General features: G+C 44.4%; 1 protein-coding gene across 18 annotated transcripts; it reads right to left on the bottom strand.

Annotated features, from left to right (window-relative positions):
* Nucleotides 1-2,359: 2,359 nt before the first annotated feature.
* On the bottom strand, nucleotides 2,360-18,278 carry LOC106606196 (monocarboxylate transporter 4). Of its 18 annotated transcripts, XR_014392592.1 has the most exons (11): nucleotides 18,112-18,278; nucleotides 12,436-12,676; nucleotides 11,441-11,698; nucleotides 10,643-11,402; nucleotides 10,567-10,604; nucleotides 10,225-10,528; nucleotides 9,807-10,186; nucleotides 9,427-9,768; nucleotides 8,971-9,388; nucleotides 8,752-8,888; nucleotides 8,057-8,314 (listed from the first exon to the last, which is right to left on the bottom strand). XR_014392592.1 is itself a non-coding variant. In XM_045719610.2 (8 exons), the coding sequence occupies exons 2-8, from the start codon at nucleotides 12,656-12,658 to the stop codon at nucleotides 5,422-5,424; spliced, it is 1,740 nt and encodes a 579-aa protein (XP_045575566.1). In that variant the 5' UTR covers nucleotides 12,659-12,676; nucleotides 18,112-18,254; the 3' UTR covers nucleotides 2,360-5,421. The 18 variants fall into 18 exon arrangements, 1 of the variants encoding a protein (XP_045575566.1); XR_014392591.1 differs by having other exon boundaries at nucleotides 9,845-10,186; nucleotides 10,225-10,604; XR_014392590.1 differs by having other exon boundaries at nucleotides 8,971-9,768; nucleotides 9,845-10,186; nucleotides 18,112-18,277.
* Between the last annotated feature and the right edge of the window lie 2,722 nt (nucleotides 18,279-21,000).

Raw genomic sequence — 21,000 nt, 5'->3', positions numbered from 1 at the left:
GAACAAGTATGACATAAATAACACATGGTTCCACACAGTCAAGGTGTATACTCAGAACAAGTATGACTAAAACACACATGGTTCCACACAGTCAAGGTGTATCCTCAGAACAAGTATGACTAAAACACACATGGTTCCACACAGTCAAGGTGTATACTCAGAACAAGTATGACATAACACATGGTTCCACACAGTCAAGGTGTATCCTCAGAACAAGTATGACATAAATAACACATGGTTCCACACAGTCAAGGTGTATACTCAGAACAAGTATGACATAACACATGGTTCCACACAGTCAAGGTGTATACTCAGAACAAGTATGACATAAATAACACATGGTTCCACACAGTCAAGGTGTATACTCAGAACAAGTATGACTAAAACACACATGGTTCCACACAGTCAAGGTGTATCCTCAGAACAAGTATGACTAAAACACACATGGTTCCACACAGTCAAGGTGTATACTCAGAACAAGTATGACATAACACATGGTTCCACACAGTCAAGGTGTATCCTCAGAACAAGTATGACATAAATAACACATGGTTCCACACAGTCAAGGTGTATACTCGGAACAAGTATGACTAAAACACACATGGTTCCACACAGTCAAGGTGTATACTCAGAACAAGTATGACTAAAACACACATGGTTCCACACAGTCAAGGTGTATACTCAGAACAAGTATGACATAAATAACACATGGTTCCACACAGTCAAGGTGTATACTCAGAACAAGTATGACATAACACACGGTTCCACACAGTCGAGGTGTATACTCAGAACAAGTATGACATAACACATGGTTCCACACAGTCAAGGTGTATACTCAGAACAAGTATGACATAAATAACACATGGTTCCACACAGTCAAGGTGTATACTCAGAACAAGTATGACTAAAACACACATGGTTCCACACAGTCAAGGTGTATCCTCAGAACAAGTATGACTAAAACACACATGGTTCCACACAGTCAAGGTGTATACTCAGAACAAGTATGACATAACACATGGTTCCACACAGTCAAGGTGTATCCTCAGAACAAGTATGACATAAATAACACATGGTTCCACACAGTCAAGGTGTATACTCGGAACAAGTATGACTAAAACACACATGGTTCCACACAGTCAAGGTGTATACTCAGAACAAGTATGACTAAAACACACATGGTTCCACACAGTCAAGGTGTATACTCAGAACAAGTATGACATAAATAACACATGGTTCCACACAGTCAAGGTGTATACTCAGAACAAATATGACATAACACACGGTTCCACACAGTCAAGGTGTATACTCAGAACAAGTATGACATAAATAACACATGGTTCCACACAGTCAAGGTGTATACTCAGAACAAGTATGACATAAATAACACATGGTTCCACAGAGTCGTGCTTGGAAGTGCTCTGATAACCAAAATGAGTTTGGGAAATATTCTAAGGTACTGTAAGTCTTCATGTCTCATCTATCTGATGTGACCGAAGTGCAAAATAATCAGAACTGACTCCAATGAAATAGTCAGGATCTAAACTTGAATAAGATTATAAACATATCATCTATACTGAGCCACTGACAAGAACAATAAACCTGGACTTTAAATTCTGCCTTGTTGTTTATGTGGTATTTTCAGTTCCAACTCGTTGAGTTGTTTAGTTCCATCAACTCGTTGAGGTGTTTAGTTCCATCAACTCGTTGAGGTGTTTAGCTCCATCAACTCGTTGAGGTGTTTATCTCCATCAACTCGTTGAGGTGTTTAGTTCCATCAACTCGTTGAGGTGTTTAGTTCCATCAACTTGTTGAGATGTTTAGTTCCATCAACTCGTTGAGGTGTTTAGTTCCATCAACTCGTTGAGGTGTTTAGTTCCATCAACTCGTTGAGGTGTTTAGTTCCATCAACTCGTTGAGGTGTTTAGTTCCATCAACTCGTTGAGGTGTTTAGTTCCATCAACTCGTTGAGGTGTTTAGTTCCATCAACTCGTTGAGGTGTTTAGGTCCATCAACTCTTTGAGGTGTTTAGTTCCATCAACTCGTTGAGGTGTTTAGGTCCATCAACTCGTTGAGGTGTTTAGGTCCATCAACTCGTTGAGGTGTTTAGGTCCATCAACTCGTTGAGGTGTTTATCTCCATCAACTCGTTAAGGTGTTTAGTTCCATCAACTCGTTGAGGTGTTTAGGTCCATCAACTCGTTGAGGTGTTTAGGTCCATCAACTCGTTGAGGTGTTTAGTTCCATCAACTCGTTGAGGTGTTTAGGTCCATCAACTCGTTGAGGTGTTTAGTTCCATCAACTCGTTGAGGTGTTTAGTTTCATTGTATAGCTCCCAACAGATAAACAAGGGATGCATCCCAAATCAAATCAAATTTTATTTGTCACATACTTCGAATACAACAGGTGTAGTAGACCTTACAGTGAAATGCTTACTTACAAGTCCTTAACCGATAATACAGTTTTAAGAAAAATAAGTGTGAAGAAAGTATTTACTAAATTAACTGAAGTAAAAAATTCATAAATAAAAAATTGGAGAAAATAGAAAAATAACAAATAATTAAAGAGCAATAATAAAATAACAGTAGCGAGGCTGTATCCAGGGGGTACTGGTACAGAGTCAATATGGAGGCTATATACAGGGGGTACCGGTACAGAGTCAATGTGGAGGCTGTATACAGGGGGTACCGGTACAGAGTCAATGTGGAGGCTGTATACAGGGGGTACCGGTACAGAGTCAATGTGGAGGCTATATACAGGGGGTACTGGTACAGAGTCAATGTGCGGGGGCACAGGTTAGTCGAGGTAATTGAGATAATACAGTGGGGCAAAGAAGTATTTAGTCAGCCACCAATTGTGCAAGTTCTCCCACTTAAAAAGATGAGAGAGGCCTGTAATTTTCATCATAGGTACACGTCAACTATGACAGACAAAATGAGGAAAAAAAAAATAATAAATCACATTGTAGGAATTTTAATGAATTTATTTGCAAATTATGGTGGAAAATAAGTATTTGGTCACCTACAAACAAGCAAGATTTCTGGCTCTCACAGACCTGTAACTTCTTCTTTAAGAGGCTCCTCTGTCCTCCACTCATTACCTGTATTAATGGCACCTGTTTGAACTTGTTATCAGTATAAAAGACACCTGTCCACAACCTCAAACAGTCACACTCCACTATGGCCAAGACCAAAGAGCTGTCAAAGGACACCAGAAACAAAATTGTAGACTGGGAAGACTGAATCTGCAATAGGTAAGCAGCTTGGTTTGAAGAAATCAACTGTGGGAGCAATTATTAGGAAATGAAAGACATACAAGACCACTGATAATCTCCCTCGATCTGGGGCTCCATGCAAGATCTCACCCCATGGGGTCAAAATGATCACAAGAACGGTGAGCAAAAATCCCAGAACCACACGGGGGGACCTAGTGAATGACCTGCAGAGAGCTGGGACCAAAGTAACAAAGCCTACCATCAGCAAGGGCATTGAAGATGAAACGTGGCTAGGTCTTTCAGCATGACAAACACACCGCCCGGGCAATGAAGGAGTGGCTTCGTAAGAAGCATTTCAAGGTCCTGGAGTGGCCTAGCCAGTCTCCAGATCTCAACCCCATAGAAAATCTTTGGAGGGAGTTGAAAGTCCGTGTTGCCCAGCGACAGCCCCAAAACATCACTGCTCTAGAGGAGATCTGCATGGAGGAATGGGCCAAAATACCAGCAACAGTGTGTGAAAACCTTGTGAAGACTTACAGAAAACATTTGACCTGTGTCATTGCCAACGAAGGGTATATAACAAAGTATTGAGATAAACTTTTGTTATTGACCAAATACTTATTTTCCACCATAATTTGCAAATAAATTAATTAAAAATCCTACAATGTGATTTTCTGGATTTTTTTTTCTTCTCATTTTGTCTGTCATAGTTGACGTGTACCTATGATGAAAATTACAGGCCTCTCTCATCTTTTTAAGTGGGAGAACTTGCACAATTGGTGGCTGACTAAATACTTTTTTGCCCCACTGTATGTACATGTAGGTAGAGTTAAAGTGACTATGCACCCTAGTGGGACCCTAGTCCCTATTACTTTCGGGGGCTCCTGAGTGGCGCAGCGGTCTAAGGCACTGCATCACAGTACAAGAGGCGTCACTACAGACCCTGGTTCGATTCACGGCTGTATCACAACCGGCCGTGATTGGGAGTCCCATAGAGCGGTGCACAATTGGCCCAGCATCATCCGGGTTTGGGCCATCATTGTAAATAAGAATTTGTTATTAACTGACTAGCCTAGTTAAATAAAGATTAAATAAATGTAAAAAAGTTTTGCCCAGGGCCAATAGTGCACTATATAGGGAATATGGTGCCATGTGGGATGCACTAAGGTAAAATAATAGCCACACCGCTACGTAACATGGTCTTTATCAGTTAACATGTAGCACAGAGTCTCACTGCAAGTTATCTTTAGAAAACAGAACACACGCAGTGAACAAGGAAGTACATAAATATAACTTATCATGAAATGGAGAGGCTATTAGCCTTCCTTAACAAATACTGACATAATAAAAGTATCAATACATTTTTTAAGTTCTGTGTTTTAGATCTGCATGGGAGGTCATTGGTTTCTCTGGACTGGTTTCTGCCAGTTCTGCCAGACCTAATAATGTCTGTTCCAAATGGAACCCTATTCCCTATATAGTGCCCTAGTTTTGACCAGAGCCCTATGGGAGCCCTATGGGCCCTGGTAAAGGTTACAGAGTGAAATTCAACCGTTCAACATCACTATACCTTTAAACGTCTGTGCCAAAGCTCTGAGTGAAATGATATGCATCTGACAATACCCAGGTATCCATTCATTCCTCATTCTGCCACTCAACGGAATGTTGAATGACAGCGGAATGTTCCACACTGGGTTTGGTTAAAGTTCCGGAACACTTCTAATGTTGTGCTCCAGAGTAACAGTGGTAGGAAGGATGGTATTTATTCCATATTATTACAGACAACAACATGGTGTATACCATATCGCCCTGCAGCACTACACACTGGTAGCTTCACAATTCACATGGCAGTGTACAACACTATTCACACGGTTATTCACTTGACATTTATCACTTTCACTTTATGATTGTGTGTGTGTGTGTGTTATTGTTGTTGATATGGCACACAGCCCCACAGAGAACAGCTACACAACATAACAACACAACAACACCTCAACTACATACAGGAGGATACTGCTAGGACTAGCTCTGTCTTCCCCAGTATGCTTCTCTAAGCACTTTCTTGGCCCACTTCTAAGTACACGTTTTAGTGCCCTTCAAAGTTCACAAAGTACACTGTGGAGTACATTTCTTAGTGACCTTTAAAGTGCCCTTGACATTGTTTAAGTGTAAAGTCTGTAGTTTGTCCTGTACCAGGTTCTCTTCCTCCTACAGACGTGTCTCAGAACTGGAGAGCACGGCGCCATTTTGTTCTTCTGGTTCTTTAAGGAAGCGCTCCACTTCTTCTGAGACCCCCATTACACTCTCAGGCCTGATCTCCTCCTCTTTCTCTTCCACCTTCTTTTTCTCACTGTCCTCCTCGTCCTCCTTCGCTTTCTCAACCGCTTCCTCCATCTCCTTCACCTCCTCTTTCTCTTTCTCCTCTTTCTCCTTCATCTCCTTCACCTCCTCTTTCTCCTTCATCTCCTTCACCTCCTCTTTCTCTTTCTCCTTCATCTCCTTCACCTCCTCTTTCTCCTTCTCCTCCTTCATCTCCTTCACCTCTTTCTCCCCCTTCTCTACTTCCTCCTCCTCCTCTTCCTCAGCGGCAACAGGCTTGTTGAGAAGCTCCATTTCCGCGGAAACCGTTCCGTTCTCCAGTTCCGCGGCAGGTTCCGAGGGCTTCTTCCTGATGAACAGGAAGTTACACGTGGCGAGGACCACGGCAGCGAGAACCACCTCAATTCCTGCCAGCAGGAACACGTACATGTAGTTCTTAGTGGCGTCCAGCAGTCGACCTGAGGAGGGATGGAGAGAGGGAGGAGGGGGAGGAGAGATTAAGGAGAAACAGGTGGAGCGAGGGAAGGAGAGAGAGACGTGGAGAAAGGGAGAGTGGAGAGAGATCAGAGGTGAGAGGGAACTGGATAAATTCTACATTATATTTATCTAACCTTAACCCTAACCCTAACCTAACCCTAACCAAACCCTAACCCTAACCAAACCCAACCCTAACCAAACCCTAACCTAACCCTAACCAAACCCTAACCAAACCCTAACCCAACCCTAACCAAACCCTAACCCAACCCTAACCCTAACCAAACCCTAACCTTAACCAAACCCTAACCCAACCCTAACCAAACCCTAACCAAACCCTAACCAAACCCTATCCCTAACCAAACCTTAACCAAACCCTAACCCAACCCTAACCAAACCCTAACCAAACCCTAACCTAACCCTAACCCTAACCAAACCCTAACCCTAACCAAACCCTAACCCAACCCTAACCCTAACCAAACCCTAACCAAACCCTAACCCTAACCAAACCCTAACCAAACCCTAACCAAACCCTAACCTAACCCTAACCAAACCCTAACCCTAACCAAACCCTAACCAAACCCTAACCAAACCCTAACCCTAACCAAACCCTAACCAAACCCTAACCAAACCCTAACCCTAACCAAACCCTAACCAAACCCTAACCAAACCCTAACCTAACCCTAACCAAACCCTAACCCTAACCAAACCCTAACCCTAACCAAACCCTAACCCTAACCAAACCCTAACCCTAACCCTAACCCAACCTCCACCTATTAATCCTGTGTGTACTAACCTGCTCCAGGTGGTCCCACCAGCACAGCAATAGCTTCCATGAGCAACACCAGTCCTATAGCGCTGGAGAATTTCTCCGTGCCAACGATCGCCATGAGAACCTCAAACTGTAGCGCCCCGACCATGCCGTAGGAGATCCCGAAGAACACACAGAACACCACCAGAGACGGGTAGTCCTTCGCCTGCAGGGGACATGGAAACCAGATAGTATTTACAGTAACATTTTACAGTATTTACAGGATACCAACAGTAACAGTATTGATACTCAGGATACAAAATACAGTAACAACAGGGATGTTAACAACACATATGTATAGTTTAGATGCTGTATGTATCATTAGTCAATACAGCAAACATAAATGTACACATGACAACCAAATCAACCTCAACAAGCCAACACATTACTGTAATTCCATGTCCAGCCTCAACAAGCCAACACATTACTGTAATTCCATGTCCAGCCTCAACAAGCCAACACATTACTGTAATTCCATGTCCAGCCTCAACAAGCCAACACATTACTGTAATTCCATGTCCAGCCTCAACAAGCCAACACATTACTGTAATTCCATGTCCAGCCTCAACAAGCCAACACATTACTGTAATTCCATGTCCAGCCACAACAAGCCAACACATTACTGTAATTCCATGTCCAGCCACAACAAGCCAACACATTACTGTAATTCCATGTCCAGCCCTACCTGAGATCCCACCAGGTCAGTGCATCCGTTGAAGATCATGGCGAAGCTGAACAGGTAAACAACTCTGGGCCTGACCCACTTCAGCCCAGCGATGATGCCACAGGTGGGCCGGGCGAAGATATCTATGAAGCCTAGGATGGTTAGGAGGAGGGCCGACTTAGTGTCTTCGTTGCCCAGCTCTTTGGCATAGCTCACCACGAACACCGGCGGCACAAACAGACCCAGAACCTAGGATAGGATCAGATGAACTTTAACAATGTCAATTTGAAATGAAGGCAGACAATTTAATTGCAGTCAAGTGACATGAATACAAAAATACATTTTAAAAATAGAACTATAGCTTCTACTTTGCAGTTTATTGAGAAGTCATTTAAAATAAACACCCTTTTGTTCAATTATTGAATTGTAATTTCTGTTTTATTTGGACTCTGGTCAAAAGTAGTGCACTATATAGGGAATAGGGTGCATAGAGCTCTGGTCAGGAGTAGTGCACTATAAAAGGGAACAGGATGCCATTTGGGACATAACACAGTATTGTTCCTGTTCTGACTCACCATAATAGACGCAGCTATGGTGTAGATCAGGAAACCCCTATCCTTAAACACACTGAAGTCCAGGAGCGGTTTGCGTTTGGACGGGGTCTTCTCTACCTCCAACTCTTTTCCCTCCTTCTCTACATCTTCCAGTTCCAGCTGGGTGCTTTTAGGAGGGGCCACTAGGGGCCTCATGAGGGCTGCACAAGCGCAGCAGTTGAGCAGTAGCCCCCCCAGGATGAGGAAGCCTCCTCTCCAACCGTACTGGTACTGCAACAGCTGGAAGAGACAGCAGGGTTAGGGTCAAAGGTTAGAGATGTAATGTAGAGGGGAGAGGCAGTAAAGGGTGATGGGGCTCCCAGCAGCAGAGTTATGGCTAGGGGTCAGACGTTAGAGGGTGATGGGGCTCCCAGCAGCAGGGTTATGGCTAGGGGTCAGACGTTAGAGGGTGATGGGGCTCCCAGCAGCAGAGTTATGGCTAGGGGTCAGACGTTAGAGGGTGATGGGGCTCCCAGCAGCAGGGTTATGGCTAGGGGTCAGACGTTAGAGGGTGATGGGGCTCCCAGCAGCAGGGTTATGGCTAGGGGTCAGACGTTAGAGGGTGATGGGGCTCCCAGCAGCAGGGTTATGGCTAGGGGTCAGACGTTAGAGGGTGATGGGGCTCCCAGCAGCAGGGTTATGGCTAGGGGTCAGATGTTAGAGGTGTAGTGTAATACCTGTCCCAGAGGTGATAAGCAGCAGAGGGCCACAGGGCTCCCAGCAGCAGCCAGGCCGTTAGCCAGGGGCCTCTTCTCACTGAAGTAGCGATTCAGCATGATCAGAGATGGCTGGAAGTTCAACGCCAGGCCCAGACCTGGAGGACAGGGGGACAGGAGAGGACTGTCAATGTAGACCAACCTGTAATGACTCCAGTAGAGAGGTAGATGTGGACCAACCTGTAATGACTCCAGTAGACAGGTAGATGTGGACCAACCTGTAATGACTCCAGTAGACAGGTAGATGTGGACCAACCTGTAATGACTCCAGTAGACAGGTAGATGTGGACCAACCTGTAATGACTCCAGTAGAGAGGTAGATGTGGACCAACCTGTAATGACTCCAGTAGACAGGTAGATGTGGACCAACCTGTAATGACTCCAGTAGACAGGTAGATGTGGACCAACCTGTAATGACTCCAGTAGAGAGGTAGATGTGGACCAACCTGTAATGACTCCAGTAGAGAGGTAGATGTGGACCAACCTGTAATGACTCCAGTAGACAGGTAGATGTGGACCAACCTGTAATGACTCCAGTAGACAGGTAGATGTGGACCAACCTGTAATGACTCCAGTAGAGAGGTAGATGTGGACCAACCTGTAATGACTCCAGTAGAGAGGTAGATGTAGACCAACCTGTAATGACTCCAGTAGACAGGTAGATGTGGACCAACCTGTAATGACTCCAGTAGAGAGGTAGATGTGGACCAACCTGTAATGACTCCAGTAGAGAGGTAGATGTGGACCAACCTGTAATGACTCCAGTAGAGAGGTAGATGTGGACCAACCTGTAATGACTCCAGTAGAGAGGTAGATGTGGACCAACCTGTAATGACTCCAGTAGAGAGGTAGATGTGGACCAACCTGTAATGACTCCAGTAGAGAGGTAGATGTGGACCAACCTGTAATGACTCCAGTAGAGAGGTAGATGTGGACCAACCTGTAATGACTCCAGTAGACAGGTAGATGTGGACCAACCTGTAATGACTCCAGTAGACAGGTAGATGTGGACCAACCTGTAATGACTCCAGTAGAGAGGTAGATGTGGACCAACCTGTAATGACTCCAGTAGAGAGGTAGATGTGGACCAACCTGTAATGACTCCAGTAGAGAGGTAGATGTGGACCAACCTGTAATGACTCCAGTAGACAGGTAGATGTGGACCAACCTGTAATGACTCCAGTAGAGAGGTAGATGTGGACCAACCTGTAATGACTCCAGTAGACAGGTAGATGTGGACCAACCTGTAATGACTCCAGTAGACAGGTAGATGTGGACCAACCTGTAATGACTCCAGTAGAGAGGTAGATGTGGACCAACCTGTAATGACTCCAGTAGAGAGGTAGATGTGGACCAACCTGTAATGACTCCAGTAGAGAGGTAGATGTGGACCAACCTGTAATGACTCCAGTAGACAGTTAGATGTGGACCAACCTGTAATGACTCCAGTAGACAGGTAGATGTGGACCAACCTGTAATGACTCCAGTAGAGAGGTAGATGTGGACCAACCTGTAATGACTCCAGTAGACAGGTAGATGTGGACCAACCTGTAATGACTCCAGTAGACAGGTAGATGTGGACCAACCTGTAATGACTCCAGTAGACAGGTAGATGTGGACCAACCTGTAATGACTCCAGTAGACAGGTAGATGTGGACCAACCTGTAATGACTCCAGTAGAGAGGTAGATGTGGACCAACCTGTAATGACTCCAGTAGACAGGTAGATGTGGACCAACCTGTAATGACTCCAGTAGACAGGTAGATGTGGACCAACCTGTAATGACTCCAGTAGAGAGGTAGATGTGGACCAACCTGTAATGACTCCAGTAGAGAGGTAGATGTAGACCAACCTGTAATGACTCCAGTAGACAGGTAGATGTGGACCAACCTGTAATGACTCCAGTAGAGAGGTAGATGTGGACCAACCTGTAATGACTCCAGTAGAGAGGTAGATGTGGACCAACCTGTAATGACTCCAGTAGAGAGGTAGATGTGGACCAACCTGTAATGACTCCAGTAGAGAGGTAGATGTGGACCAACCTGTAATGACTCCAGTAGAGAGGTAGATGTGGACCAACCTGTAATGACTCCAGTAGAGAGGTAGATGTGGACCAACCTGTAATGACTCCAGTAGAGAGGTAGATGTGGACCAACCTGTAATGACTCCAGTAGACAGGTAGATGTGGACCAACCTGTAATGACTCCAGTAGACAGGTAGATGTGGACCAACCTGTAATGACTCCAGTAGAGAGGTAGATGTGGACCAACCTGTAATGACTCCAGTAGAGAGGTAGATGTGGACCAACCTGTAATGACTCCAGTAGAGAGGTAGATGTGGACCAACCTGTAATGACTCCAGTAGACAGGTAGATGTGGACCAACCTGTAATGACTCCAGTAGAGAGGTAGATGTGGACCAACCTGTAATGACTCCAGTAGACAGGTAGATGTGGACCAACCTGTAATGACTCCAGTAGACAGGTAGATGTGGACCAACCTGTAATGACTCCAGTAGAGAGGTAGATGTGGACCAACCTGTAATGACTCCAGTAGAGAGGTAGATGTGGACCAACCTGTAATGACTCCAGTAGAGAGGTAGATGTGGACCAACCTGTAATGACTCCAGTAGACAGTTAGATGTGGACCAACCTGTAATGACTCCAGTAGACAGGTAGATGTGGACCAACCTGTAATGACTCCAGTAGAGAGGTAGATGTGGACCAACCTGTAATGACTCCAGTAGACAGGTAGATGTGGACCAACCTGTAATGACTCCAGTAGACAGGTAGATGTGGATGATGCTGGTGGAGAAGGAAGACAGAATCATCCCCAGAGAGGCAAAAAGTCCCCCCACCATCATCACTGGACGACACCCGTAACGATTCACCAACACACTGCACAGAGGACCTGCAGTGAGAGGAACACACACACATATTGAATCTATCTGTGTGTGTTAGACAGTATCGGTGTACCTGTGTGTGTGTGTGTGTGTGTGTGTGTGTGTGTGTGTGTGTGTGTGTGTGTGTGTGTGTGTGTGTGTGTGTGTGTGTGTGTGTGTGTGTGTGTGTGTGTGTGTTAGACAGTATCAGTGTGTGTGTTAGACAGTATCAGTGTGTGTGTTAGACAGTATCAGTCTGTGTGTGTGTTAGACAGTATCAGTCTAACCCAGGATCTCTAGTGGCACAGATAGCACTGTGATGCAGTGTCTTAGACCACTGAGACAGAGCCTGGACTCTAACCCAGAATCTATAGTAGCACAGATAGCACTGCGATGCAGTGTCTTAGACCACTGAGACAGAGCCTGGACTCTAACCCAGGATCTCTAGTGGCACAGATAGCACTGTGATGCAGTGTCTTAGACCACTGAGACAGAGCCTGGTCTCTAACCCAGAATCTCTAGTAGCACAGATAGCACTGTGATGCAGTGTCTTAGACCACTGAGACAGAGCCTGGACTCTAACCCAGGATCTATAGTAGCACAGATAGCACTGTGATGCAGTGTCTTAGACCACTGAGACAGAGCCTGGACTCTAACCCAGGATCTCTAGTAGCACAGATAGCACTGTGATGCAGTGTGTTAGACCACCGCACCACTCGGGAGGCCCCCTGGTGTACCTGCCTGTGTGTGAATGTAAATTCTCTACCTGTGCCGTAGAGCATAGCCAGCAGTATAGATGAGATCCATGCTGTGTCGCTATACCCCACTTCGAACTCTCTGATCAGTTCCTTGAAGAACACGCTGACAGCCTTGGGGAAGGCGTAGGAGAACCCAGTGATGACGAAACAGCCGGACAGCACAGCCCAGCCCCACCCCCCGTCTGGTGCCTTCACCCCCCCAGGTCCCTCGTCCACCACCACACCTCCCATGGTCCTCTAAGTTTAGATCTGAGAGGAGAGAGAGGAGGGGTGGGTTATAGTATAGCTAACTCGGGGGGCAGTCTTGACCGGGACTCGAACCCAGGTCCAGCGTCTGTCAACCCAACACCTTAGCTGTTACACCAAGAGATCCAAAGCTCTTGACAAGGTTGCTAGGTGTTGGGATTAAAGGTCAGCGTAGATATAACATTGTATACCGGTAGTAACACAACTTCCTAGCTGTATCCTAAGCCTCATAACCATGTTGTCATTGCCTTAATTATTACCTTGTTGAATTTTATTTAACCTTTATTTAACTAGGCAAGTCAGTTAAGAACAAATTCTTATTTACAATGACAGCCTACACCAGCCAAACCCAGGACGACGCTGGGCCAATTGTGCGCCACCCTATGGGACTTCCAATCAAGGCCGGTTGTGATACAGCCTGGATTCGAACCAGGGTGTCTGTAGTGATGCCTCTAGCATTGAGATGCAGTGCCTTAGACCACTGCACCAATCGGGAGCCCCTACATGAATAGATGTTGTTGAATAAATTATATATTGATTAAATTAAATATTGATTAACAGAATTGCATGATGTGACTTGGCAGGTTGAAATACGGTCAGCAACAATGATTTAAACCAGACTGAAAGGCTCAATATAAATACAATCCATTATTTACTCTCCATATCCCGGCCAGGTGACCTTGCAAACCTGGAGGACACTACAGTATTGCAATCATCTTTGCTGTGTGTGTACTTTCAGCAATATATTCTGCTTACCCCCATATACACATAGTCTGTAATAATCATACTCACCACCACCATCACAATATATTAGATTTACAAACATAGCTACAGGAGCCTGACTGATTACACCGAGTAATGGCTAGCCATGGCTCCATGGAGAGCCGTAATGGACTCTGGAGATTTACAGTTTCATTTCAGTAATGGAGAAAGCAATGGGTTTTAGTGCCACCGTCACACATCACCAACCATGGCAGGCCCCCCCAGGCCAAGCATTCTCTGAGGGATATTTATGACCAAGACACCATCGATACAGAGAGATAGCCACACACACACACCCACAGGCAGGAGTTATCTGTGCTGTGCAGCAGTTTCTCAGAAACAATGGATTTAACTTCCCTAAACACAAATGGGGCTATTCTGATTCACTTGAGGCTGACTTTAATCAAATATTCTCAATGCCAAATCCTTTAAAACATTTGACATGATTTTTTCCTATAAGGGGTTGTTAGTGGGACTGTTAATATACTAATGAGCTTTATGAGAACTATGTCTGATGTGTCTAGTCTAGCAGTGGGCCTATAGCCTAACTGACACCTGTTGTAGCCCAATTAGAGCTTATAACCTAATACAGATCCGGCGCCAGAACCAATCAGTTGGAAGGGCCTTTGACTTCCAAAGGGGGGCTCGTTTTTTCATGGGACCTTCTACGTTCACACATTGTTTTTATGGCTGCACAGCTCGTGAGTTTCAAGTTTTGGGGAAGCTTACAATTTATCCTATCATTTCTACCGATCTGCGTGCCAGTTATGATTATTTTTATATGCACATTTTAGTGGAACAATTTAATTTCAATAATAAAACGTTCCTTTCTCAAAATCCTTGTCACGTGGTTAATCATAAAAATCTGAATTAAAATGATAACAATCTAAAAGTTTAAATTCAACTATGGCGAGAGCACCAACCTCTGCCATATGGACACACTGATACACTGTGATCCATTGGTGGCTAAAGAAGTGAGAGCATAGAACTCAGAAGCAACACTAGGCGTTTAACTTCCATCATCAGCTACGTTAAATAACTAGGCCTTTAACTTCCATCATCAGCTACATTAAATAACTAGGCCTTTAACTTCCATCATCAGCTACATTAAATAACTAGGCCTTTAACTTCCATCATCAACTACGTTAAATAACTAGGCCATTAACTTCCATCATCAACTACGTTAAATAACTAGGCCTTTAACTTCCATCATCAACTACGTTAAATAACTAGGCCTTTAACTTCCATCATCAACTACGTTAAATAACTAGGCCTTTAACTTCCATCATCAACTACGTTAAATAACTAGGCCTAAAGCCAACAAATAAAAACAGTAGAACATTCCTGGTTCTTTCAATCACATTAATCTCTCTAATCCGCCTGTCTGCCTCCCTTTCTATCTGTCTTGATTTGAGCTATTGCTAGTGAAGTGCAACATTTTTATCAAGCCGTCACGTGGCCCGGTCCGGAAGCTGTCACTGCCGAACTTGCAACATTGTATCAACAAGCCTATTCTGGGCCCTCAGAGTTTCCCGTGCTTGGTGATGTTGGAAAGATTTTTCAAATACTGAGGAACTATCAATTGCAATGGGTGTTTTTATTTAACCAGGTAAGTTGACTGAGAACACATGCTCATTTACAGCAACAACCCGGGGAATAGTTACAGGGGAGAGGAGGGGGATGAATGAGCCAATTGTAAGCTGGGGATGATTAGGTGGCCGTGATGGTATGAGGGTCAGATTGGGAATTTAGCCAGGACACCAGGGTTAACACCCCTACTCTTCCAATAAGTGCCCTGGGATCTTTAGTGACCACAGAGAGTCAGGACACCAGTTTAACGTCCCATCTGAAAGACAGCACCCTACACAGGGCAATGTCCCCAATCACTGCCCTGGGGTATTGAGATATTTTTATTTTAGACCAGAGGAAAGTGCCTCCCACTGGCTCTCCAACACCACTTCCAGCAGCATCTGGTCTCCCATCCAGGGAGGAACACTGCTTAGCTCCGTGATTGAGAGTCCCATAGGGCGGCACACAATTGGCCCAGCGGTTTGGCCAGGGTAGGCCGTCATTGGAAATAAGAATGTGTTCTTAACTGACTTGCCTAGTTAAATAAAGGTTAGATAAATACAAATAAAACATCTGGGGTCGCTCTACATTCCCGCGCATCCTTGGAATGTCTTCACATGGACAAGTTTAAAGCCAAAACTCCAAGTTCGATTAATTTCCTGGATCGCAGCTTTAAAGGGACGGATTGACTGTGACACAGTTTTGTTTCCATCTTGAAGAAAGTCTGATACTGAGAACCCAAACAAAGACATTCCCCTTTAAGACTCGACATATAGGCCTATCTCATAAATAGACCAGCTACCATAGCCCACTGTACATGGCCTATGTTGTGCGGGCATAACGGTCCTTTGAATGCCTAACCTACAGCAAATATAGTATTATAAAAACAGCAGTATTAACAAATGTTTTATTTGAATGTCCAAAAACCTATGAGCTGTGTAAGACAAGACGTAGACTGCGCTCCGAATGTGTTATGGAAAGCCTAAAGCTATAAGGGGTTGTCACTAGTTACCACAGCCACAAAGTCAAAATTGGCTGACTTCGGTTGACAGTTGGACGATGTTTCCTCCGACACATTGGTGCGGCTGGGTTCCGGGTTAAGCGAGCAGTGTGTCAAGAAGCAGTGCGGCTTGGCAGGGCTGTGTTTCGGAAGCATGGCTCTCGACCTTCGACTCTCCGGAGTTGGTAGGGTAGTTGCAGAGATGAGACAAGATCGTAACTACCAATTGGATATCACGAAATTGGGGCGGAAAAAGGGGTAAAGTAAAAAATAAATAAGAATGAAAAAAATAAAAACTACTGAACCACATCAACCTTCCCATCATTATTATCGTCACTTCACAGAACTCTCCTTTAACAGAAAAACTCTGAGGTGAACGCAGCCCGACGCCGTCAATGAGTGAACCCTCCGATGTCACTGTTTGACGTGTATGTTCTTATTAGGGTCTCTGCTTTATGATGTGGTGATCATGTGCATAAGCTAACGGGTCTGTGGGTCATTCATCGGACAGGACAGAGATGGATTCGCTCACCGTAAAGTAGAGTACAATCACCTAGCAACGCGGTACAGCAAGTCCGCCTGTGTTGGTGCGTCTGGAACGTGACCAACGTGCTGAATCGACCAACCTATGATTTATAACAACGTGATATGGGGATCATGGATGATATTCTCTCACTCACACAGTCTTGCGCAGTTAACCTTGTGCGGACATACAATTCAGTCCCATTCACAATCATATTTTCCTTAACCCCTAACCCTAAACTTAACCCTAACCGTAACGCAAAAACCTAACCTAACCTTAACCCTAAACCTAATCCTAAACCTAGCTCCTAACCCGAACCATACAACTAACCCTAGCTCCTAACCCTAACACTAATTCTAACCTTAACCCTAAACCCCCCACAAATAGCATCTGACCACGTGGGGACCAACAAAATGTACACAGTTGGTCAAATGTTTGTTTGTCTACTATTCATGTGGGGACTTCTGGTCCCAGATGCTAATGTGGGCACCAGGCAGAAGAACCACATGCAATATTTCATAATAGACTCTTAAAATAGTGAGATAGCCAACGAAATGATGATTGAAGTGAAAGTAAAAGGCATTCATAGTGAAATATGATGGTGCGCTCAAAATAGAGTTTGGCATCTCCAAACTCACAGACACATAACACAGACCTGGTATGATATCGGTAGCCTACTTCATGTTCTTTTCACCCCACATAGCTTGTTGGGGGACAGGGGACCCTAGAACTGGGCTAGAGATAGGCCTACAATATAGAGATTTCCCGGAGCTATGTCATCTAGGCCACGTCACTACAGTCACCCCACTCTGCGATGATGTTCCATCTGAGCGTTCGTTTTGGCGCATAGCCTACAAGTTTATCCTGTTGTTAGCTTGGCCGTTGTAGTCTTCACAAAAAAATGTAAACTATATTAAGCCTACGTGTAACCAAAAACAGACTTACCGAAGCTACAGGTCTATATTTGAGCCTCTCCGCGGTTGTGATAGACATCGTCTATTTTATGATGTTGATGACGACACGCTGTTCGGAGAGGAGAGGGGTCTGCTGTTACACCCCCCAACCGGCCCCCAGGATGCTGTGGCCGGTGTCACGACTATAGCTCACACCCAGCTGAATGAATGGCCTGTCACTTATTCTATTGGGTAATAACGGCTTTATAATATACCATTTTTTGTCAATAATAAAATGACATGCTCTGATGCCTACTTATAAAATAATATAAAGACACATTCTTAAAAGGTCCTTTACTAAAAATAATAATTTCATAATCTCTCATCCTTCCATCCCTTCTCTCTGTCATAATGACATATTTTTGATCGTCTCCATCATTACATAGCCTCAGTTACTCAGCCGACCGTACAGACATTCAGCAACAGCGTGGTTGGTACCCAATTCCATACAAAATAACTATATCCCATTGTGGCAGCTGAGGAGGATTTCTCACTCCCATCATCATCATCATCATCATCATCTTCATTGTAACAGATAATAACCAAATCATCGTGTCATCGTTATCCTGTTGCCCCTCTTCCAATAATGATTTCCTTTACAGCCTATAATGACAGTGATAGTGGTACCTACCTTAGGGATGCTCTGATCGCTGAGCTCAGAACGGTCTGTATGCTATCCTGGTCGCTCCCTCTACCACCTTGTCCTTAGTACGGTTCTATCACGTTCACTCCGGCACGTATGAGACCTGCGACGTCAGCGAAGTGAAAAAAGGAAACTCCCCCACTTACTCACTACTACAGAGATAGTACAGATTCCTAGTGTCGGCAGCGTTAGAGTGACAGCCCGTTTCCTGTTTGGTGACGCAACAGTGACTGTAACTGATGTATTCATTTCCTTTTCTATTTCCTGCATTTTTTTTTTTTCTTCCACTTATGGTCTCATAATAGGTAAATTAACAGATATTTTTAAAGCTGGAATGCTTGGAGGAAAACACACACAGTTGCATCTCTGTGTGTGCGTGTGCGTGTGTGTGTGTGTGTGTGTGTGTGTGTGTGTTTGTGGAGTCATGACACCATTATGGGCAGCATGTCACAAGATTGTGATTGTGAATAGCTGGATGCTGTGTGGAAACTTAAAGGATAGGACAGTGTCTCCTGACCCTTCCTGTCTCAGCCTCCAGTATTTATGCTGCAGTAGTTTATGTGTCGGGGGGCTAGGGTCAGTCTGTTATATCAGGAGAATTTCTCCAGTGTCCTGTGTGATTTTTTTTTTTGCTCTCTCTAATTCTCTCTTTCTTTCTTTCTTTCTTTCTTTCTTTCTTTCTTTCTTTCTTTCTTTCTTTCTTTCTTTCTTTCTTTCTTTCTTTCTTTCTTTCTTTCTTTCTTTCTTTCTTTCTTTCTTTCTTTCTCTCAGGGGACCTGAGCACTAGGACCATGCCTCAGGACTACCTGGCATGATGATTCCTTGCTGTCCCCAGTCCACCTGGCCGTGCTGCATGCTCCAGTTTCAACTGTTCTGCCTGCGGCTATGGAACCCTGACCTGTTCACCGGACGTGCTACCTGTCCCAGACCTGCTGTTTTCAACTGTCTAGAGACAGCAGGAGCGGTAGAGATACTCTCAATGATCGGCTATGAAAAGCCAACTGACATTTACTCTTGAGGTGCTGACTTGTTGCACCCTCGACAACTACTGTGATTATTATTATTTGACCATGCTGGTCATTTATGAACATTGGAACATCTTGGCCATGTTCTGTTATAATCTCCACCCGGCACAGCCAGAAGAGGACTGGCCACCCCTCATAGCCTGGTTCCTCTCTAGGTTTCTTCCTAGGTATTGGCCTTTCTAGGGAGTTTTTCCTAGCCACCGTGCTTCTACACCTGCATTACTTGCTATTTGGGGTTTTGGGCTGGGTTTCTGTACAGCACTTTGAGATATCAGGCGATGTAAGAAGGGCTATATAAATACATTTGATTTGATTTGACATAATGAGTGAAACACCTATAGGTGCCAGTCAGTCTGTACCTCTCAACCTAGCCTGGGTTCCAGTCAGTCTGTACCTCTCAACCTAGCCTGGGTGCCAGTCAGTCTGTACCTCTCATCCTAGCCTGGGTGCCAGTCAGTCTGTACCTCTCAACCTAGCCTGGGTGCCAGTCAATCTCTACCTCTCATCCTAGCCTGGGTTCCAGTCAGTCTGTACCTCTCAACCTAGCCTGGGTGCCAGCCAGTCAATTTGTACCTCTCAACCTAGCCTGGGATCCAGTCAGTCTGTACGTCTCAACCTAGCCTGGGTTCCAGTCAGTCTGTACCTCTCAACCTAGCCTGGGTGCCAGTGTTTGGCTTGACAAGAACAGCAACGGAGTTGGCATGAACACAAACAGATCTACTCTGTCCAAAATTGGATGATAATTTGGAAATTGTACCAATTTCATATCCATTGCTTCTCAGGACCCTTTTCATTGACCTTAGTCTGACTCTGTAAGATAAGTGGTCTGAGAGCTGTCTAGGAATGGATGGGCACCTGCCAAAAGGATCTCTTGGCTCACTACACTGTAGCTATATGACTCTACTCTCTATCAATATCTATGACGTGCTGACACTACCACTACTACTCTACCAGCCTGGTCTCATAGACTAGACGTAAAATAGTCCACATAAAGCCGAGACACTCAAATTAATATGATATGTTATGTTTAGTATGGTTACTTAAGGAAAACACAAAAGTATAGTAGTTGGGAGGGATGGAGGGGTGGGCATATAACGCAAAAAGGTTGCGAGTTTGAATCTCATCACAGACAACTTTAGCATTTTAGCTAATTAGGAGCTTTTCAACTACTTACTACTTTTTAGATACTTTGCAACTACTTAGCATCTTAGCTAACCCTTCCCCTAACCCTAACCTTAAACCCTTTAACCTAACTCATAAACTTAACCCTAACCCCTAACCTAACAAACGTTAGCCAGCTAGCTAACGTTAGCCACCTAGCTAGAATTCGTAACGTATCATACATTTGGCAAATTGGTAAATTATTGTGCGTTTTGTAAATTCTTAACATATTGTATGTTTTGTAAAATTGTAACATAGGAATTCTAATTTGTAACCTATCATACTAAATGGGTGATGGACATTCATAAATTAATACATACCATACAAAACATAACATATCATACTAAACGGAGCATCTTGGATTTACGTAAAGAATATTGCGAAGTGCTCTGAGACCAGGTTGACTCTACACTACTCTATCAATATCTATGACATGCTGATACCCATACTACTACTCTCACTCAATCACACTATGGAACCATTAGGTCAGACTCAGAGGACAGAGGGAACTGTGATGACGCCAGACCAGAGGGAACTCTGATGATGCTACTGGGACTGGGTATTAGTCAATAACTTAGAGTACTGCATATGCTGTAGTCTAACACAACACATTGGCACATTACGGTGTATTTTATAAAGGGCTCTGTCTGTGGACTCTTATCCACTGACCCCATAAAGAAGCCTGAGGACA

This window comes from Salmo salar, chromosome 06 (genome assembly GCF_965601325.2).
Source record: "Salmo salar chromosome 06, fSalSal1, whole genome shotgun sequence".
NCBI lineage: Eukaryota > Metazoa > Chordata > Actinopteri > Salmoniformes > Salmonidae > Salmo > Salmo salar.
This window is presented reverse-complemented; position numbering and strand designations above follow the sequence as displayed.